The 16,034-nt window shown below is 56.1% G+C and overlaps 1 protein-coding gene across 1 annotated transcript in view; it reads right to left on the minus strand.

Annotated features, from left to right (window-relative positions):
* SLC9A1 (solute carrier family 9 member A1) overlaps positions 1-13,101 on the minus strand; it is a 32,020-nt gene extending 18,919 nt beyond the window's left edge. Inside the window, exon 1 of the mRNA XM_079325572.1 lies at positions 12,618-13,101. Coding sequence (XP_079181698.1) covers positions 12,618-12,945 — 328 coding nt within the window. The 5' untranslated portion in view covers positions 12,946-13,101. The remainder of the gene's footprint in view (positions 1-12,617) is intronic.
* Positions 13,102-16,034: the final 2,933 nt, after the last annotated feature.

Genomic DNA, 16,034 nt, shown 5'->3' on the forward strand with positions numbered 1-16,034 from the left:
GGTCCACCGGGAACACGGGCAGGAAGGACAAACAAAAGCTTTTCAGGAAACAACCTGCTGCCGTCCACTCGGACAGCAGGGAGGAGTAATTGCAATTAGCACTGATTACTACCGGGCTTTGCAGGGCCAGGCAAAGTGACACCACCCTCAGCACACGCCAGCACGAGCAGTGGCCACTGTCACCTCCTGGCCAGACACCTCTGTACACAGTGTGACACAGACACCTCTGAACAGTGTGACACAGTCACACAGACACCACTGCACACAGTGTGACACAGACACCACTGCACAGTGTGACACAGACACCACTGCACACAGTGTGACACCACACAGAGACACCACTGCACACAGTGTGACACAGACACCTCTGCACAGTGTGACACAGACACCACTGCACACAGTGTGACACCACACAGAGACACCACTGCACACAGTGTGACACAGACACCACTGAACAGTGTGACACAGACACCTCTGCACACAGTGTGACACAGACACCTCTGAACAGTGTGACACCACACACAGACACCTCTGCACACAGTGTGACACAGACACCACTGCACAGTGTGACACCACACAGAGACACCACTGCACACAGTGTGACACCACACAGAGACACCACTGCACACAGTGTGACACAGACACCTCTGCACAGTGTGACACCACACACAGACACCACTGCAGCCACCAGCACCACCGTGGGCTCCTCACACCCAGCCCAGCTGCTGTCCCTCCACAGCAGCTGAGACAGGAGAGGAGCTGTTCCTTGCACACCCACCCCCAGGGAACAAGGCTGCTGTGGGAAAAGTGTTCCCAAGGGAAACTGAGGCACTAACAGGGCTGGAAACACCAGCTCTTCTCTTTAAAGGGCTCTATGTGCTTAAGTCTGTGCCCCTGGCGTGTGTGTTGGTAAATCTCCAACAGTGGGGTGGGAAGCTGCCTTCTCTCCAAATCCCTCATTAAGACTTAGCATGTGGTGACTCCAAAATGCAGAATAATTCCAGGCACTAGAAATAAGCTGCAGCCACGGGGTGTCTGCTCTGAAACGTGTGTCTTGCACAAGAGGGGGAACTATTTCCCCAGAGCACCCTCTGGTAAGTGGGATTTAAGTGCTGTCCCTGGAGGTCGATTGTACTGAAACTTTCCGGGGACAAAGACCCGAGATGATTGTGAGTCACTCCAAGAAAACTGCCTGCGTTCTCTTCTGACTAAAAAAGTACTTTGCATTCTTCAACTTTCCACTCAAAACACCCAACTTCAAATGAGCCTCAGTCGAGCCCTTCTGCAGGCAGGCTCTGGGCAGGAGCCCCAGGACAGGGGCGATGGAACACCAGATCTTTGCACCCCAGAGGTGACACACCACCAGTCATTCTCACTGCTCCACCCCAGCAGGGATCAGCCCTGGATCTTGCCTTTTCCAACAAACAGGCAGCAACGAGTGTGTGCACGCCCATCTGCTGAGCTTTCAACTTGGTTTCCTCCTTCCCAAGCAGAAACACACGAGCTCTGCTGCCCTGGGAAAGAGCCAAAGGAGAGAACATGACAAAACTTACACAACTGGAGCACACTGTACAATCAGAGGGGACTGTGAGATATTATCCTGCAGCATGGAGAAGAGATGTGGCACCCCCGTGGAGTGAGAGGATCAGCCACCACCACTTGGGTCAGCTCAAACCACCCCCTGCCCCTCTGCTGCTCCCTTGGAAGCTGCCTGGCCCTCATCTCCAAACACTGAAGTTTTCACCAAATCTGTGCCACTAATTTTGAGCCCCAGTGGGTGAGAAGAAGCTGCTGCTGACTCAGGCAGCCCAGTGAGGACAGGGCATGAGGTGTAACCCAGCGCCAGCTCCACTCAGCAAGGCTGTGTTTTCACAGAGTATTCTGTGGGGATTTTGGGTTTTATCTGAACAAATTAGGCCTTGGGGACCCAACACAGAAGAAAAAAATAAAAGAAACCAAATGTTTACAAGGCAGCTGCAGTAATTCATCCCCATTACTGCTCTTCCCCTGTTGGTGCCCTCAGCCCCAAGGATGCTGGAGCAAAGGACCAGCCCTGCACGGCCCTGGGGCAGGCTCAGAGCCCCCATCACCTCTGCACCTACACCAAAACCAGGGCTTGCAGCAGGGAAAAGGGAAGGGCTATGCCAAAGAAGTATTTACTTGTAAGCCCAATGAGCATCTGGTTAGTACAAGATACCTGTGTCTCTTCTGCACAACAGGGGCTGCAGTCCCTCTGTGCCACAGGATTACTGTCACCCCAAGAATGACTCTCTGCCCTCCACCACCACCTGGTTTTCCCTTCCCAAACCCCAAAGCAGATGATTTAGTTGCATTAATTGCAGACAGAAGACTTGTCCTCCACGCCACTTCTTCCCAAGGGAGCTCCAGCATCTCTGGGAGTCCTGGACAAACTGTTTGGGTGATTGGGCAGTTTTGGGAGAAGAACATGAACCAAACAGGCCAAATTTTGGCACAAACCAGCCCAGGTCACCTGGAGGTCTCAGGGGAGGAGCAGCTCCATGGCATCTCCCTGAAAGTCAGGCCAGCTCCAGTCTGGGCTGTGGCTGCCACAGGACTTGCAACAGCCACATCCCAAATTCCACCTGCAGCCTGTGTGGGCAGCCAGCCCTTCCCTGACCCCAGCATCAGGTCTCCAAGCCTTTGTTGATAAATGGGATGAAACAAAAGCTTTGGCTGCTGAGGGCCTCGAGGTCCAGAAGCTGCCACAGGCAGCAGGGTCCCTGCAGGGAGCAAAGCCACGGCTGCCATGGAGTGTAATCCTGCCTTAATGGACATCAGGGCTCACCAGGCAGGAATGGCTGTGATTACAGACCTGCTCTGCTTTCCCCACTCCATCACCATCCCGTATTTCACAGCAGGAACCTTTCACTCTTCCAGCCATAATTAAACTAATGGTTTTCTCAGATCCACAGAAGGAACAGTTTGGATGTTTTCTAGCTCAGACACCCGCAATGTGCAGATCAGAGAGGGGAAAATAAATGCCATGGCTGTTTTTTCTGAGATGGCAAAGCAGGGGAAAGGGAGCCAGAGCATGTGTTTGGACCATCCCCCAATAAGGGAGAGGGAATGCAACAAGTCTGCACTGGAAGAGCCTGTTTAAATTCATTGTCACGACAATTTACATTTCTGTGGCACCAGCTGCAGCAGGGCTCCAAAATCCTTCCCCAACAGTGAGTCACCAGGGCCCAGCTCCCCTGAACAGCTCCTGAGACAAGTGGGGCACTGGAGTGATCTCAGAGCTCTCACCAGCACAGTGTCTGCAGTCAACACGTGGTGAGCCAGGTTGGAGAACAAACATTCCCACCAGAAACAGGACAAACATTTTCCGGGGCTCGGGGAGGGAACCAGGACCAGGCAGCAGCAGGATCCAGCAGGAGCTGCCCCTTCCACAGCCCAGCACAGCCACCCTCTGTGGCACAGGGGTCACAGACACCCCCAGCACCCCCTTCCCAGTCACACACTCCTATTCCCAACACCAAAGCACTTCTGGGAATCCTTCCTTGCTGTCCCATCCCCACCCCTGCAGGTGCCACTGGCAGAGGTGTCCCCACCTTTGCTCCAGGGTGTTTCTGCTGTGTCTGCTTTCAAGATCGAGTTCTTCCATCCAGAGCCACCACAGCAGGTTTCCCACCCTGCTTATCAACCCTACACAAAGGACTCCTCCAGCTCCTCAACTCAGGGCTCTGTTAGACCTTGGGGTGGCCCCTCCAAAAGCCATGATTTCAGGGCAGGGATGTGGGCTGATAAAAACATTTGAAAAGCACCCACGTGTTTTGATACCCAAGAGTTGTAGCACCCAAATCTCACTGCCAGGCAGCAGCCACGAGCTTCTACAAACATTTCTCTGGCCATTTTGGAACTGCCTCTCCTCCTCGAGGCTTGGGAGCTGCCCTGCATGCCCTGGGCCTCTGTGAGGCTCCACAACTCCTCCTGCACCCTGAGCTGCTGCTCTTCCCCAGCTATCACCAGCTCACAGGCTCTGAGTTTCCTTAATCTTGCTCCTCCAGTGCTGGGGACCAGTGGTCTCTCCAAAGGACAGTCACAAGCACAGTGCAGTGCTGGCACAGCAGGCTCAGGTGTGACACCAAAGCTCCCCCAGGCACAAGTGTGTCCCCACCTGAGCCACCCTGGCACAGCTCTGGGCTCCCTCTGAGCACAGACCCTGCCCTGGCTTGTTCTACCCCAGCCCAACAGGCACACAGAGGGCACACAGAGGGGACAGAGAGGGGACAGAGAGGGGACAAAGAGGGGACAAAGAGGGGAGACAGAGGGGACACAGAGGGGACACAGAGGGGACACAGAGGGGGCACAGAGGGGGCACAGAAGGCACACAGAGGGGACACAGAGGGGGCACAGAGGGGGCACAGAGGGGACAAAGAGGGGACACAGACGGGACACAGGGAGGACACAGAGGGGACACAGAGGGGGCACAGAGGGGGCACAGAGGGCACACAGTGAGGACAGTTGTGTGAGTGCCAGGCTGGCAGTGGCAGCTGTCACTGGGTCTGGAGGGGCAGGGAACACCCCAGACACTGCAGGGCTGCCAGAAGAGGCAGAGCAGTGACTCTGTGAGTGGCACAGGCTGCAGAGCAGCAGCAGTGTCTGCTACCACTGAGCAGAACTCACTGCTAACACACTGAGCAAAACTCACTGCTAACACTGAGCAGCACTCACTGCTAACACTGAGCAGCACTCACTGCTAACACTGAGCAGCACTCACTGCTAACAGTGAGCAGAACTCACTGCTAACACACTGAGCAGCACTCACTGCTAACACTGAGCAGAACTCACTGCTAACACACTGAGCAGAACTCACTGCTAACACTGAGCAGAACTCACTGCTAACACTGAGCAGAACTCACTGCTAACACTGAGAAGAACTCACTGCTAACACTGAGCAGAACTCACTGCTAACACTGAGCAGAACTCACTGCTAACACACTGAGCAGCACTCACTGCTAACACACTGAGCAGAACTCACTGCTAACACTGAGCAGAACTCACTGCTAACACACTGAGCAGCACTCACTGCTAACACACTGAGCAGAACTCACTGCTAACACTGAGCAGAACTCACTGCTAACACTGAGCAGAACTCACTGCTAACACTGAGAAGAACTCACTGCTAACACTGAGCAGAACTCACTGCTAACACTGAGCAGAACTCACTGCTAACACACTGAGCAGCACTCACTGCTAACACACTGAGCAGCACTCACTGCTAACACACTGAGCAGAACTCACTGCTAACACTGAGCAGAACTCACTGCTAACACACTGAGCAGCACTCACTGCTAACACTGAGCAGCACTCACTGCTAACAGTGAGCAGAACTCACTGCTAACACACTGAGCAGCACTCACTGCTAACACTGAGCAGAACTCACTGCTAACACACTGAGCAGAACTCACTGCTAACACTGAGCAGAACTCACTGCTAACACTGAGCAGAACTCACTGCTAACACACTGAGCAGCACTCACTGCTAACACACTGAGCAGCACTCACTGCTAACACACTGAGCAGAACTCACTGCTAACACTGAGCAGAACTCACTGCTAACACACTGAGCAGCACTCACTGCTAACACTGAGAAGAACTCACTGCTAACACTGAGCAGAACTCACTGCTAACACTGAGCAGAACTCACTGCTACCACTGAGCAGAACTCACTGCTAACACTGAGCAGCACTCACTGCTAACACACTGAGCAGCACTCACTGCTAACACACTGAGCAGCACTCACTGCTAACACTGAGCAGAACTCACTGCTAACACTGAGCAGCACTCACTGCTAACACTGAGCAGAACTCACTGCTAACACTGAGCAGCACTCACTGCTAACACTGAGCAGAACTCACTGCTAACACTGAGCAGCACTCACTGCTAACACACTGAGCAGCACTCACTGCTAACACTGAGCAGAACTCACTGCTAACACTGAGCAGCACTCACTGCTAACACTGAGCAGAACTCACTGCTAACACTGAGCAGCACTCACTGCTAACACTGAGCAGAACTCACTGCTAACACTGAGCAGCACTCACTGCTAACACTGAGCAGCACTCACTGCTAACACTGAGCAGAACTCACTGCTAACACACTGAGCAGCACTCACTGCTAACACACTGAGCAGCACTCACTGCTAACACTGAGCAGCACTCACTGCTAACACTGAGCAGAACTCACTGCTAACACTGAGCAGAACTCACTGCTAACACACTGAGCAGCACTCACTGCTAACACTGAGAAGAACTCACTGCTAACACTGAGCAGCACTCACTGCTAACACACTGAGCAGCACTCACTGCTAACACTGAGCAGCACTCACTGCTAACACACTGAGCAGCACTCACTGCTAACACTGAGAAGAACTCACTGCTAACACTGAGCAGCACTCACTGCTAACACACTGAGCAGCACTCACTGCTAACACACTGAGCAGAACTCACTGCTAACACTGAGCAGCACTCACTGCTAACACACTGAGCAGCACTCACTGCTAACACACTGAGCAGAACTCACTGCTAACACTGAGCAGAACTCACTGCTAACACTGAGCAGCACTCACTGCTAACACTGAGCAGCACTCACTGCTAACACACTGAGCAGCACTCACTGCTAACACACTGAGCAGAACTCACTGCTAACACACTGAGCAGAACTCACTGCTAACACTGAGCAGCACTCACTGCTAACACACTGAGCAGCACTCACTGCTAACACACTGAGCAGAACTCACTGCTAACACTGAGCAGCACTCACTGCTAACACACTGAGCAGCACTCACTGCTACCACTGAGCAGCACTCACTGCTAACACTGAGCAGCACTCACTGCTAACACTGAGCAGCACTCACTGCTAACACTGAGCAGCACTCACTGCTAACACACTGAGCAGAACTCACTGCTAACACTGAGCAGCACTCACTGCTAACACTGAGCAGAACTCACTGCTAACACACTGAGCAGCACTCACTGCTAACACACTGAGCAGCACTCACTGCTAACACACTGAGCAGCACTCACTGCTAACACTGAGCAGCATTCACTGCTAACACTGAGCAGCACTCACTGCTAACACTGAGCAGCACTCACTGCTAACACTGAGCAGAACTCACTGCTAACACTGAGCAGCACTCACTGCTAACACTGAGCAGCACTCACTGCTAACACTGAGCAGAACTCACTGCTAACACACTGAGCAGCACTCACTGCTAACACACTGAGCAGCACTCACTGCTAACACTGAGCAGCACTCACTGCTAACACTGAGCAGAACTCACTGCTAACACTGAGCAGCACTCACTGCTAACACACTGAGCAGAACTCACTGCTAACACTGAGCAGCACTCACTGCTAACACACTGAGCAGCACTCACTGCTAACACACTGAGCAGCACTCACTGCTAACACTGAGCAGCACTCACTGCTAACACTGAGCAGAACTCACTGCTAACACTGAGAGCACTCACTGCTACACACTGAGCAGCACTCACTGCTAACACTGAGCAGCACTCACTGCTAACACACTGAGCAGAACTCACTGCTAACACTGAGCAGAACTCACTGCTAACACTGAGCAGCACTCACTGCTAACACTGAGCAGCACTCACTGCTAACACACTGAGCAGCACTCACTGCTAACACTGAGCAGCACTCACTGCTAACACACTGAGCAGCACTCACTGCTAACACTGAGCAGCACTCACTGCTAACACTGAGCAGCATTCACTGCTAACACTGAGCAGCACTCACTGCTAACACTGAGCAGAACTCACTGCTAACACTGAGCAGCACTCACTGCTAACACTGAGCAGAACTCACTGCTAACACTGAGCAGCACTCACTGCTAACACTGAGCAGAACTCACTGCTAACACTGAGCAGCACTCACTGCTAACACACTGAGCAGAACTCACTGCTAACACTGAGCAGAACTCACTGCTAACACTGAGCAGCACTCACTGCTAACACTGAGCAGCACTCACTGCTAACACACTGAGCAGCACTCACTGCTAACACACTGAGCAGAACTCACTGCTAACACTGAGCAGCACTCACTGCTAACACACTGAGCAGCACTCACTGCTAACACTGAGCAGCACTCACTGCTAACACACTGAGCAGAACTCACTGCTAACACTGAGCAGCACTCACTGCTAACACTGAGCAGCACTCACTGCTAACACACTGAGCAGAACTCACTGCTAACACTGAGCAGAACTCACTGCTAACACTGAGCAGAACTCACTGCTAACACACTGAGCAGAACTCACTGCTAACACTGAGCAGCACTCACTGCTAACACTGAGCAGCACTCACTGCTAACATTGAGCAGCACTCACTGCTAACACTGAGCAGAACTCACTGCTAACACTGAGCAGCACTCACTGCTAACACACTGAGCAGCACTCACTGCTAACACACTGAGCAGAACTCACTGCTAACACTGAGCAGCACTCACTGCTAACACTGAGCAGAACTCACTGCATCACAGCTGCCCCCACATCTGCCCCTCGCCAGGGGTGGGGGTGGGCAGCAGTCTGGGACTGCCTCAAACTGACCAAAGGGATGTTCCACACCACAGAAAAGCCAAGAGTGAATAGGAAGAGAGGGTGGGCAGCTGGAATTACGACACTTGCTTTCCGGAGCAGCCGCGTGCTCCTGAAGGTACTTCAGGAAGTGGCTGGACATCATCTGCTGATGGGAAGTAGAGAATAAATCTTTTGTTTCCCTTTGTTTCTGCACGCGACCTTTGCTTTTGCTTTATTAAACTGCCTTTATCTTGATCCATGAGGTTTTTTCCATCCTAGTTTCTTGTGCAGAGGAGGGAAGTGATAAAGCAGCCTGGTGGGCACAGAACAATGGAAAGGCATCAGCCAACGTTCAAACCTTGGGCTCAAGACAGGAATTTTAGGTTCCTTTCCAGCCAAGGTGAACCCAGCACAGCCTGTGATGATGAGCTGATGGTGGAGTGGCCAGGATGCTCCAGGGAGGCTGGGAAGCCATTTGGTGCAGACAGACAAAGGTCATGCCCCAGTGGAAGGTGGCTAGTGGAATTTCACTCTGTTTCTGGCTTTAGGAAGGGCCAGCAGACTTTGGAGACACAGGTACCCCAGCTGTTCCCCAAGGTGGGTAAGAGCTGGTGCTCACCACAGAGCTGTGCCTGCTGGGCCCCAGCACAGCCAGCAAAGGCACTGCTGACCACAATCTGTTATTTGCATTCCTGACTCACTCCTTCCCTTCCCCTCGAAACCAGCAAGTATTTACAGTCAAACCTGAATTCCCCTAAACACCTCTGGGAGCTGAAAGGTCAATGCTCAGAGAGGGAATTGCACAGTGGAGTTCTCCTGCTGGGAAAGCCCTCAGCTTCCCAACCACTCCCTAGCAGGGTGTGAAGGAACCCTTAGGCTATCCCTGCAAAGCCTTGGAGAGAGCTCCTCATTGGGGTGTTTTATGAAGGCCTGACCTTCTGCAACAACACAACAGGTTGAGACCATCTCTGGTAGCAACCTGCAGCTGCCAAGGCTTCTCCTGGCAAAGCCAGGCCACCACCAGACCTGACCTGTGCATGGCTGTCGCTGCCCCTCACCCCCTCCTCCCCTAGACGGCCTTAAAACACCATGTGAGTACTCAGTGAAGCAGCCAGCAGCAGCTTCCCCTTCTCCACGGGATTAACAAAGCAGAACAGCCCATGCCTGCAGGACATGCTGGGATGACACATCCCTCTGTGCCCTGGCAGGTGAGGAATCCTCCAGAAACCATCTCTGAGGCATTTCACAAAAACTGCAGCAAGAGGGAAGGGCCCAACTCACACCTTTGATTCCCCAAAGGAACTCACAGTGAGAGCTGCTGAAAGGACAAATCCCCTGGATGGGACAACAGGAGGAGCTGCTTTTGCTGCTGCTGAACAACAGCCTGTGATCCAGGGCTGGGCAGACAAGGCTGGGATATGGACACGGAGCAGTGAGATGTGTTTGCAGCTGATGAGCAGAGGGAGCTGTACCAGCAGCTTGGGAACTACCTGCCAAGGCAGCAGGAACAAGAAATGCAAAACCCTGGAGAGGAGGCCAAGGAAAAGGGTGCCCCAGGGCAGCCCTACTGTCAAGGCCCTGTCAGAGGTGTGGGTAAGCTAAAGTGTGGATTTTGGCATAATCAGCATCTCTGGAGCTCTGCAGAGCACCTGCCACCTCCAAAGTCCTTTGCCAAACTTGCAGGGCAGCCTCTCCTCAAATACACCCCTTAAACACACAGTCTTGCACAATGTCTGTAGCATCAAAGCTGACAGCTGGCACACACAACTTTTCCTGCAGCAAGAACGAGCCCCCACTCCAAGTAAGGGTGGCAGGAGCAGCTTCCCCCAGTGACAGGGCAGGGAGGGTGTCCCAGCAGGGACAGGGCAGGCAGGGTGTCCCAGCAGCAGGGACAGAGCAGGGAGGGTGTCCCAGCAGGGACAGAGCAGGGAGGGTGTCCCAGCAGTGTCAGAGCAGGCAGGGTGTCCCAGCAGGGACAGGGCAGGGAGGGTGTCCCAGCAGTGTCAGGGCAGGCAGGGTGTCCCAGCAGCAGGGACAGGGCAGGCAGGGTGTCCCAGCAGGGACAGGGCAGGCAGGGTGTCCCAGCAGTGTCAGAGCAGGCAGGGTGTCCCAGCAGTGTCAGAGCAGGCAGGGTGTCCCAGCAGCAGGGACAGGGCAGGCAGGGTGTCCCAGCAGGGACAGGGCAGGCAGGGTGTCCCAGCAGCTCCATCCGTGGCCCAGAGCTGTTCCCCCTGCCCATTCTGCTCTTTTCCAGGCAGTTCTCCCGTGCTCCCCGGCACGCCCGCAGGCCATTGGCCCCTCCTTTCTCCACCAGCTTCCGTGCAGATCCTCCTGATTTCCTCACTGCCTGCTCCCCGAGCAGGGCTGAAGGTGCAGTGCAACACAGAGCCCTGCCAAAGGAGATCTGCCTTCCCCAGGGACAGCTGAAGGTGCCCCAGGTGGTTTTGGGCACTGCCAGGAAGGCACAAACCCCGAGGTTCCCACCTGGCTCCACCCTGCCTGCCTGCCTGCCTCCCTCCCAGGCAAGCCTCCGGTCTGAAGTGCTCTCACTCCTCTGCCTGCACTAAATAAAACACTCCGGAGGGATTGAATGGAATTGGAAATGGGGCTTCACCTGCCCACGCAGGCTCACAGTTCTGAGGAGGGTATTTTGAGTGAGCTCCTGGGGGTCTCTCAGACCCCTCCAGACCAGGACAGGGCACAGTTCACAACAGGAACCAGCTTTAAAAAGCTCCCAAAGTAGGATTTCCCTCGGCAAGCTGGAGCACCCCATAAGTGAGTGTTACTAAACCACGACTGAGGAACAAAATGAAGGAGTGCAGAGCTCCCTTCCCTCCTCACCTGCTCCAAGGCAAGCATTTCACCTGTCCCCTGGCTTTACCACAGCCATGGGAGCAGGGCCAGCTCCACCCCTGCGCTGCCGGGACCGGGGACAGCGTTACATCACAGCCTGGGGGAAATTCGGCTGGTATTGATCCAGCTGCAGAAGTTTGGAAAACACTTTGTCAACAACCCCCGCTCCCAGGCATCCCTCTGGGAGGGATGCCTTCCCAGAGCCGGTGACTTTTCCAGCCCCAGGCGCTCTGTTTAATGCGGGAACCGCGGGACGCTCTGCAGCAGAGGCAAACCCAGCCCGGTGTGCTGCGCAGGGGAGAAGGGGAGGCCGGAGCAGCGCCAGGGGTTTGAGTCACTTCTCCAAGGTTACAAAAGGCACCCTGTGGTTTGGAGAGGAAGTGAGCAAACTGGATGCCTCCTCCCTAAGTGTCAAAGGGGGGGAAAGCCCCGGGGCAAGCAGGGGTCAGGAGCATCTCGGGCCCGCTCCAGGCGCGGAGCAGGCTGCGGGAGCGCAGGGACCGGGGAGCGCTGTCCAGGCCCAGGACACAGAGCCAAGGTCGTGGGGAGAGCAGTGCCCACCCCGGCCCAGCCAGCCCGGGAGGTTTGCAGATGTGCAGGAGGTTTTGCCCTGGGATGTTTGGGGTGGTCCCACCTTGGAATTTTCTAGGATGCTCCAAGGTCCCTCCTTGGAATGCTCACAGGAGTCACTGCCTGGATAACTGGGGGTGTCTGTCCCACACAGCTGGGGATGCTCAGGGGGTCCCGCCCTGGGATGCTCAGGGGGTCCTGCCCTGGGATGCTCAGGGGGTTCCACCCTGGGATGCTCAGGGGGTCCCGCCCTGGGATGCTCAGGGGGTCCCACCCTGGGATGCTCAGGGGGTCCCACCCTGGGATGCTCAGGGAGTTCCACTCTGGAATGGTCGGGGGGTCCTGCCCTGGGATGCTCAGGGGGTCCCGCCCTGGGATGCTCAGGGGGTCCCACCCTGGGATGCTCAGGGAGTTCCACTCTTGAATGCTCAGGGGGTCCCACCCTGGGATGCTCAGGGGGTCCTGCCCTGGGATGCTCAGGGGGTCCCGTCCTGGGATGCTCGGTGGGTCCCTCCTGGTAGAAGCTCACGAGGGTCGCTCCTTGGGATGCTCGGGGGTGTCTGTCCCGCCTGCCCGGGGGATCCCGCTCCGGGGGTCCCCCCTTCTCCAGCCCTTCCCCCCACCCCGCCGCCCACCTACCCAGCTTCATGAGGCAGGCCAGGAGGATCCAGAGGGAGATCTCGAAGGGGATGCGGACGTGCTTGTAGTCGATGCCGATGACCGGGAAGGCTTTGCGGGGCTTGGCGTGCCCCTCTCCCGAGCCGTTGGCCGGCTGCTCCTTCAGCGGGTGGATGAGCTCGGGGGCGGCGGGCGGCGCGGCGGTGAAGCCGGGCACGTCGGCGCCGGGCAGCGGCGCGGGCTGCCCCTCGGAGGTGAGCATGGGGTTGGCCTGCAGGACCTGGCCGGGCAGCAGCGGCCCCAGCAGCAGCAGCGCCCAGGGCAGGGCGCGCAGGGCCGCGGCGCCCATGGCGGCGGGCGGGGGCGCGGGCCGGGCCGGGCCGGGCCGGGCGGGCGGGCGGGGGGCGGCGGGGCCGCCGCGGCGGCGAGGGCTGGAGCCGCCCCGCCACAGCCCGAGCGGAGCTGGGGCGGCCGCGGCGCCGGGCTCGGCCCACAGAGCGGGCGGGAGGCACCGGCGGGAGGGACCGGCGGGGGCGGCGCCGGCGGCGGGCGGGAGCGGAGCGGGAGCGGGGCGGGGGAGACGGGGAGGGAGGGGATGGGGCCGGGAGCGGCGGGAGGGGAGAGACGGAGGGGAAGGGGCCGGGAGAGGGATGGGGCCGGGAATGGAGTGAGGGGAGACGGGGAGGGGATGGAAAGGATGGGGCCGGGAGAGGGATGGGGCCGGGAATGGAGTGAGGGGAGACGGGGAGGGGATGGGGCCGAGAATGGAGTGAGGGGAGAGACGGAGGGGAGGGGGCCGGGAATGGAGTGAGGGGAGAGACGGAGGGGATGGAAAGGATGGGGCCGAGAATGGAGTGAGGGGATAGGGAGGGGATGGAAGGGATGGGGCCGGGAGAGGGAAAGGATGGGGCCGAGAATGGAGTGAGGGGAGACGGAGGGCATGGAAGGGATGGGGCCGGGAGCGGCGGGAGGGCTGCGGGACTCGGGGTGTGCGAGGGGAGCTCGGAGGGGGGAAGAGGGCAGAACGGGGGCTGGGGGTGCCGAGGGCAGGGGAAGGTGGGCGCGGGGAAGGGTCGCGGTGTGTGTGTGTGTGAGGGGTGCAGGGGGCTGCAGGGGCACAGCTGTGCACGGATGGGAAGCCCAGGAGGGGCGCAGAGAGAGGGGAGCTGTGCAGCAGCCGCTGCGCTCCGAGGCAGAGCAGCGCACCGCGTGTAGGGGAGCAGAGGGGTGGCTCTGGGGCTGGCAGGGACGGGGGGCAGTGCCCAGCCCAGCGCCCTGCAGAGCCAGCCGGGCACGGGGCGCTGGCAGAGCCCCCTGAGCCCCCCTTTGCCCCTCACAGCCGTGCTCTGGGGCCCGGGGGCACGGGCTGCCGTTCTGGATAGAGCTGTAATCCCATCTCTGCTGCCGTGGCCGTGCCCTTCTGCCCAGTGACCGTTTGCTCTGAGTCACCAGGAAATCTGATAAGGCTCCAATAAAACCTCTGGAGAAGCGTGGGGGGTTGCTTGGCACTGCGGCCGGGCTCGGCCACCCTGATTTCTTGGCTCCCCTCCAGCATCCTGACTGTCACATGTGCGTGACCGGAGCAATCCAAACGAGTTTTGACCTGCTTTACTGCCCAAACTTGAGGAGCCAAGGGGCCTTTAGGTAAAGATGCAGCCAGATTCTTGGGAGAGCTGCCTGTGGGGAAGGCACGGGCCCTTTCCATACATGTGGCAGCTGAACCTGGAGCTCTGAAGGTGAGGTTTGCTGGTTTGCATCAGTCACATTCTGGATCTGAGCCTCCCGAAGCGCCAGTGGTCAGCAGGCTGCAGGGAGTGTGGCAGGAGGGGAGCCCAGCGGCAGAAACGTGCTGGGAAATCATCCCCAAACGTGACCCATCAATTACAGCACATCGTCAGCCTAGCAGGAACCTGCTAGGTGTGTCAATTCCTCTTTTCCGCTTGGCTCTGTGCTGGATGGTCACATTAATCTGTTTTAGCAATTAAGTAAGAAATCCTGAGCGTTTCTCGTGCTGAAAGGACTGAGTCATATCTGGGTGAGAAGGAGCTGGTGCCATGCAGTTGGTGATGTTTGGGTTGAGCAGGACTGTGCTCCTTGAGCCCAAAACACGGGGGCTGCTTTGCTCCCAGGAGCAGTTCCTGAAGCTCAAACAGGTGCAGTGTTCCTGTGAAGTGGCTGGGTCGGGTTTTTCTCCCTCCTCATGCCCGGCTCAGCCGGTGGGTGTTTCCAGGGGAGATGCAGCAGCCAGGGAAGGGCTCCTGCTTTGGTAGCAGCTCTGCTTGTCTTGGTTGGACAGGGGCCTGCCAGCCTGTTCAGCTCTGCAAAGGATTTTGGCTGGTTCTTGGCCAAAAGGAATTTCCCTTGCTCGGGCCTGACCGTTCTAAGCTGCAAACAAATCCTAGCGCAGCTCCAGGACCAACCACTCAGAGTGACATCTGTGTCTGTGAAACTGCATTTGCACCCTGGGACATCCTGTCTCTGGCTCAGGGTGTAAAACTGAGCTTTATGTGTGTGTTGTGAGGTTTTTACACTGAATTTTCTTTTTCTTTTTTTTTTTTTTTTTTCTGTGTAGCGTAGGTTGAGGATAGGAAAGGAGACAGGTATTTATTGAAAGTGTTAAAAATGCCTTTTGTATTACTTCAGCCCTGTAAAAAGGCAGCTCCCAGGCAGAGCTGTTCCTTGCTCCCTGTACTTTCCTTGGACTGGAAGGCCCCAGCCCTGCTCCTCGAGGACACTGTGCAAGGTGTGGCTGTCCTCTGGGAGAGCACCGTGCTGGCATTCCCAGCTCAGAGCCTGCATCAGGAAACTCCAGGCCTGGCAGGCAGAGCCAGCAAGGCCTCCTTGGCTCCAGCCCTGTTATTCCCCTCACCAGCTTGAGAAAAAACCAAGCTCCCGTGCCCCAATTTTCTCTCCATCAGCAACAAAAACTTCCATGTCAAGGGCATCTGAAGCCTGCCTGATTTTCTGCGTGGAGCTTTGGATCCCCGTGGAGATGGCATCTGAGAAAAGAAGATAAAGCCCTTTTGTGAGGATGGATCTCGATTATTATTTGTTTAATTAAAGAGTCTGGACTGATGCAGAGGCAACAATTAACAATTACCTTCTGTAAAGAACTTTGACAACAGCTGAATGGGTTAATGACTTGCAAGGTGGAGACAGATCATTGTAGCTGTCATTTATGAGGCTGGAGGTGCTGGGAAGAGTCCTCAGGCTGTCTCTGATTTAAGGGGCTTTTCCTCCTTCTTTTGGAATAATCAAGTATCAATTTTCTTCTGCCATGCAGCTGGGATTATCTGGGAGCCAGGGAATTAACTTCCAAATGAAAATTTAAACTATTAATTGTACTTTATTAGCAGACTTCAGGAATGTTTAAATGTGGAAATAAAGTATAGGGAGGTGAATTGTTAAGTTTTGATTTCTTCTGCGCACATCCCCTTT

This window comes from Erithacus rubecula (assembly GCF_903797595.1).
Source record: "Erithacus rubecula genome assembly, chromosome: 23".
In the NCBI taxonomy this organism is placed as follows: domain Eukaryota; kingdom Metazoa; phylum Chordata; class Aves; order Passeriformes; family Muscicapidae; genus Erithacus; species Erithacus rubecula.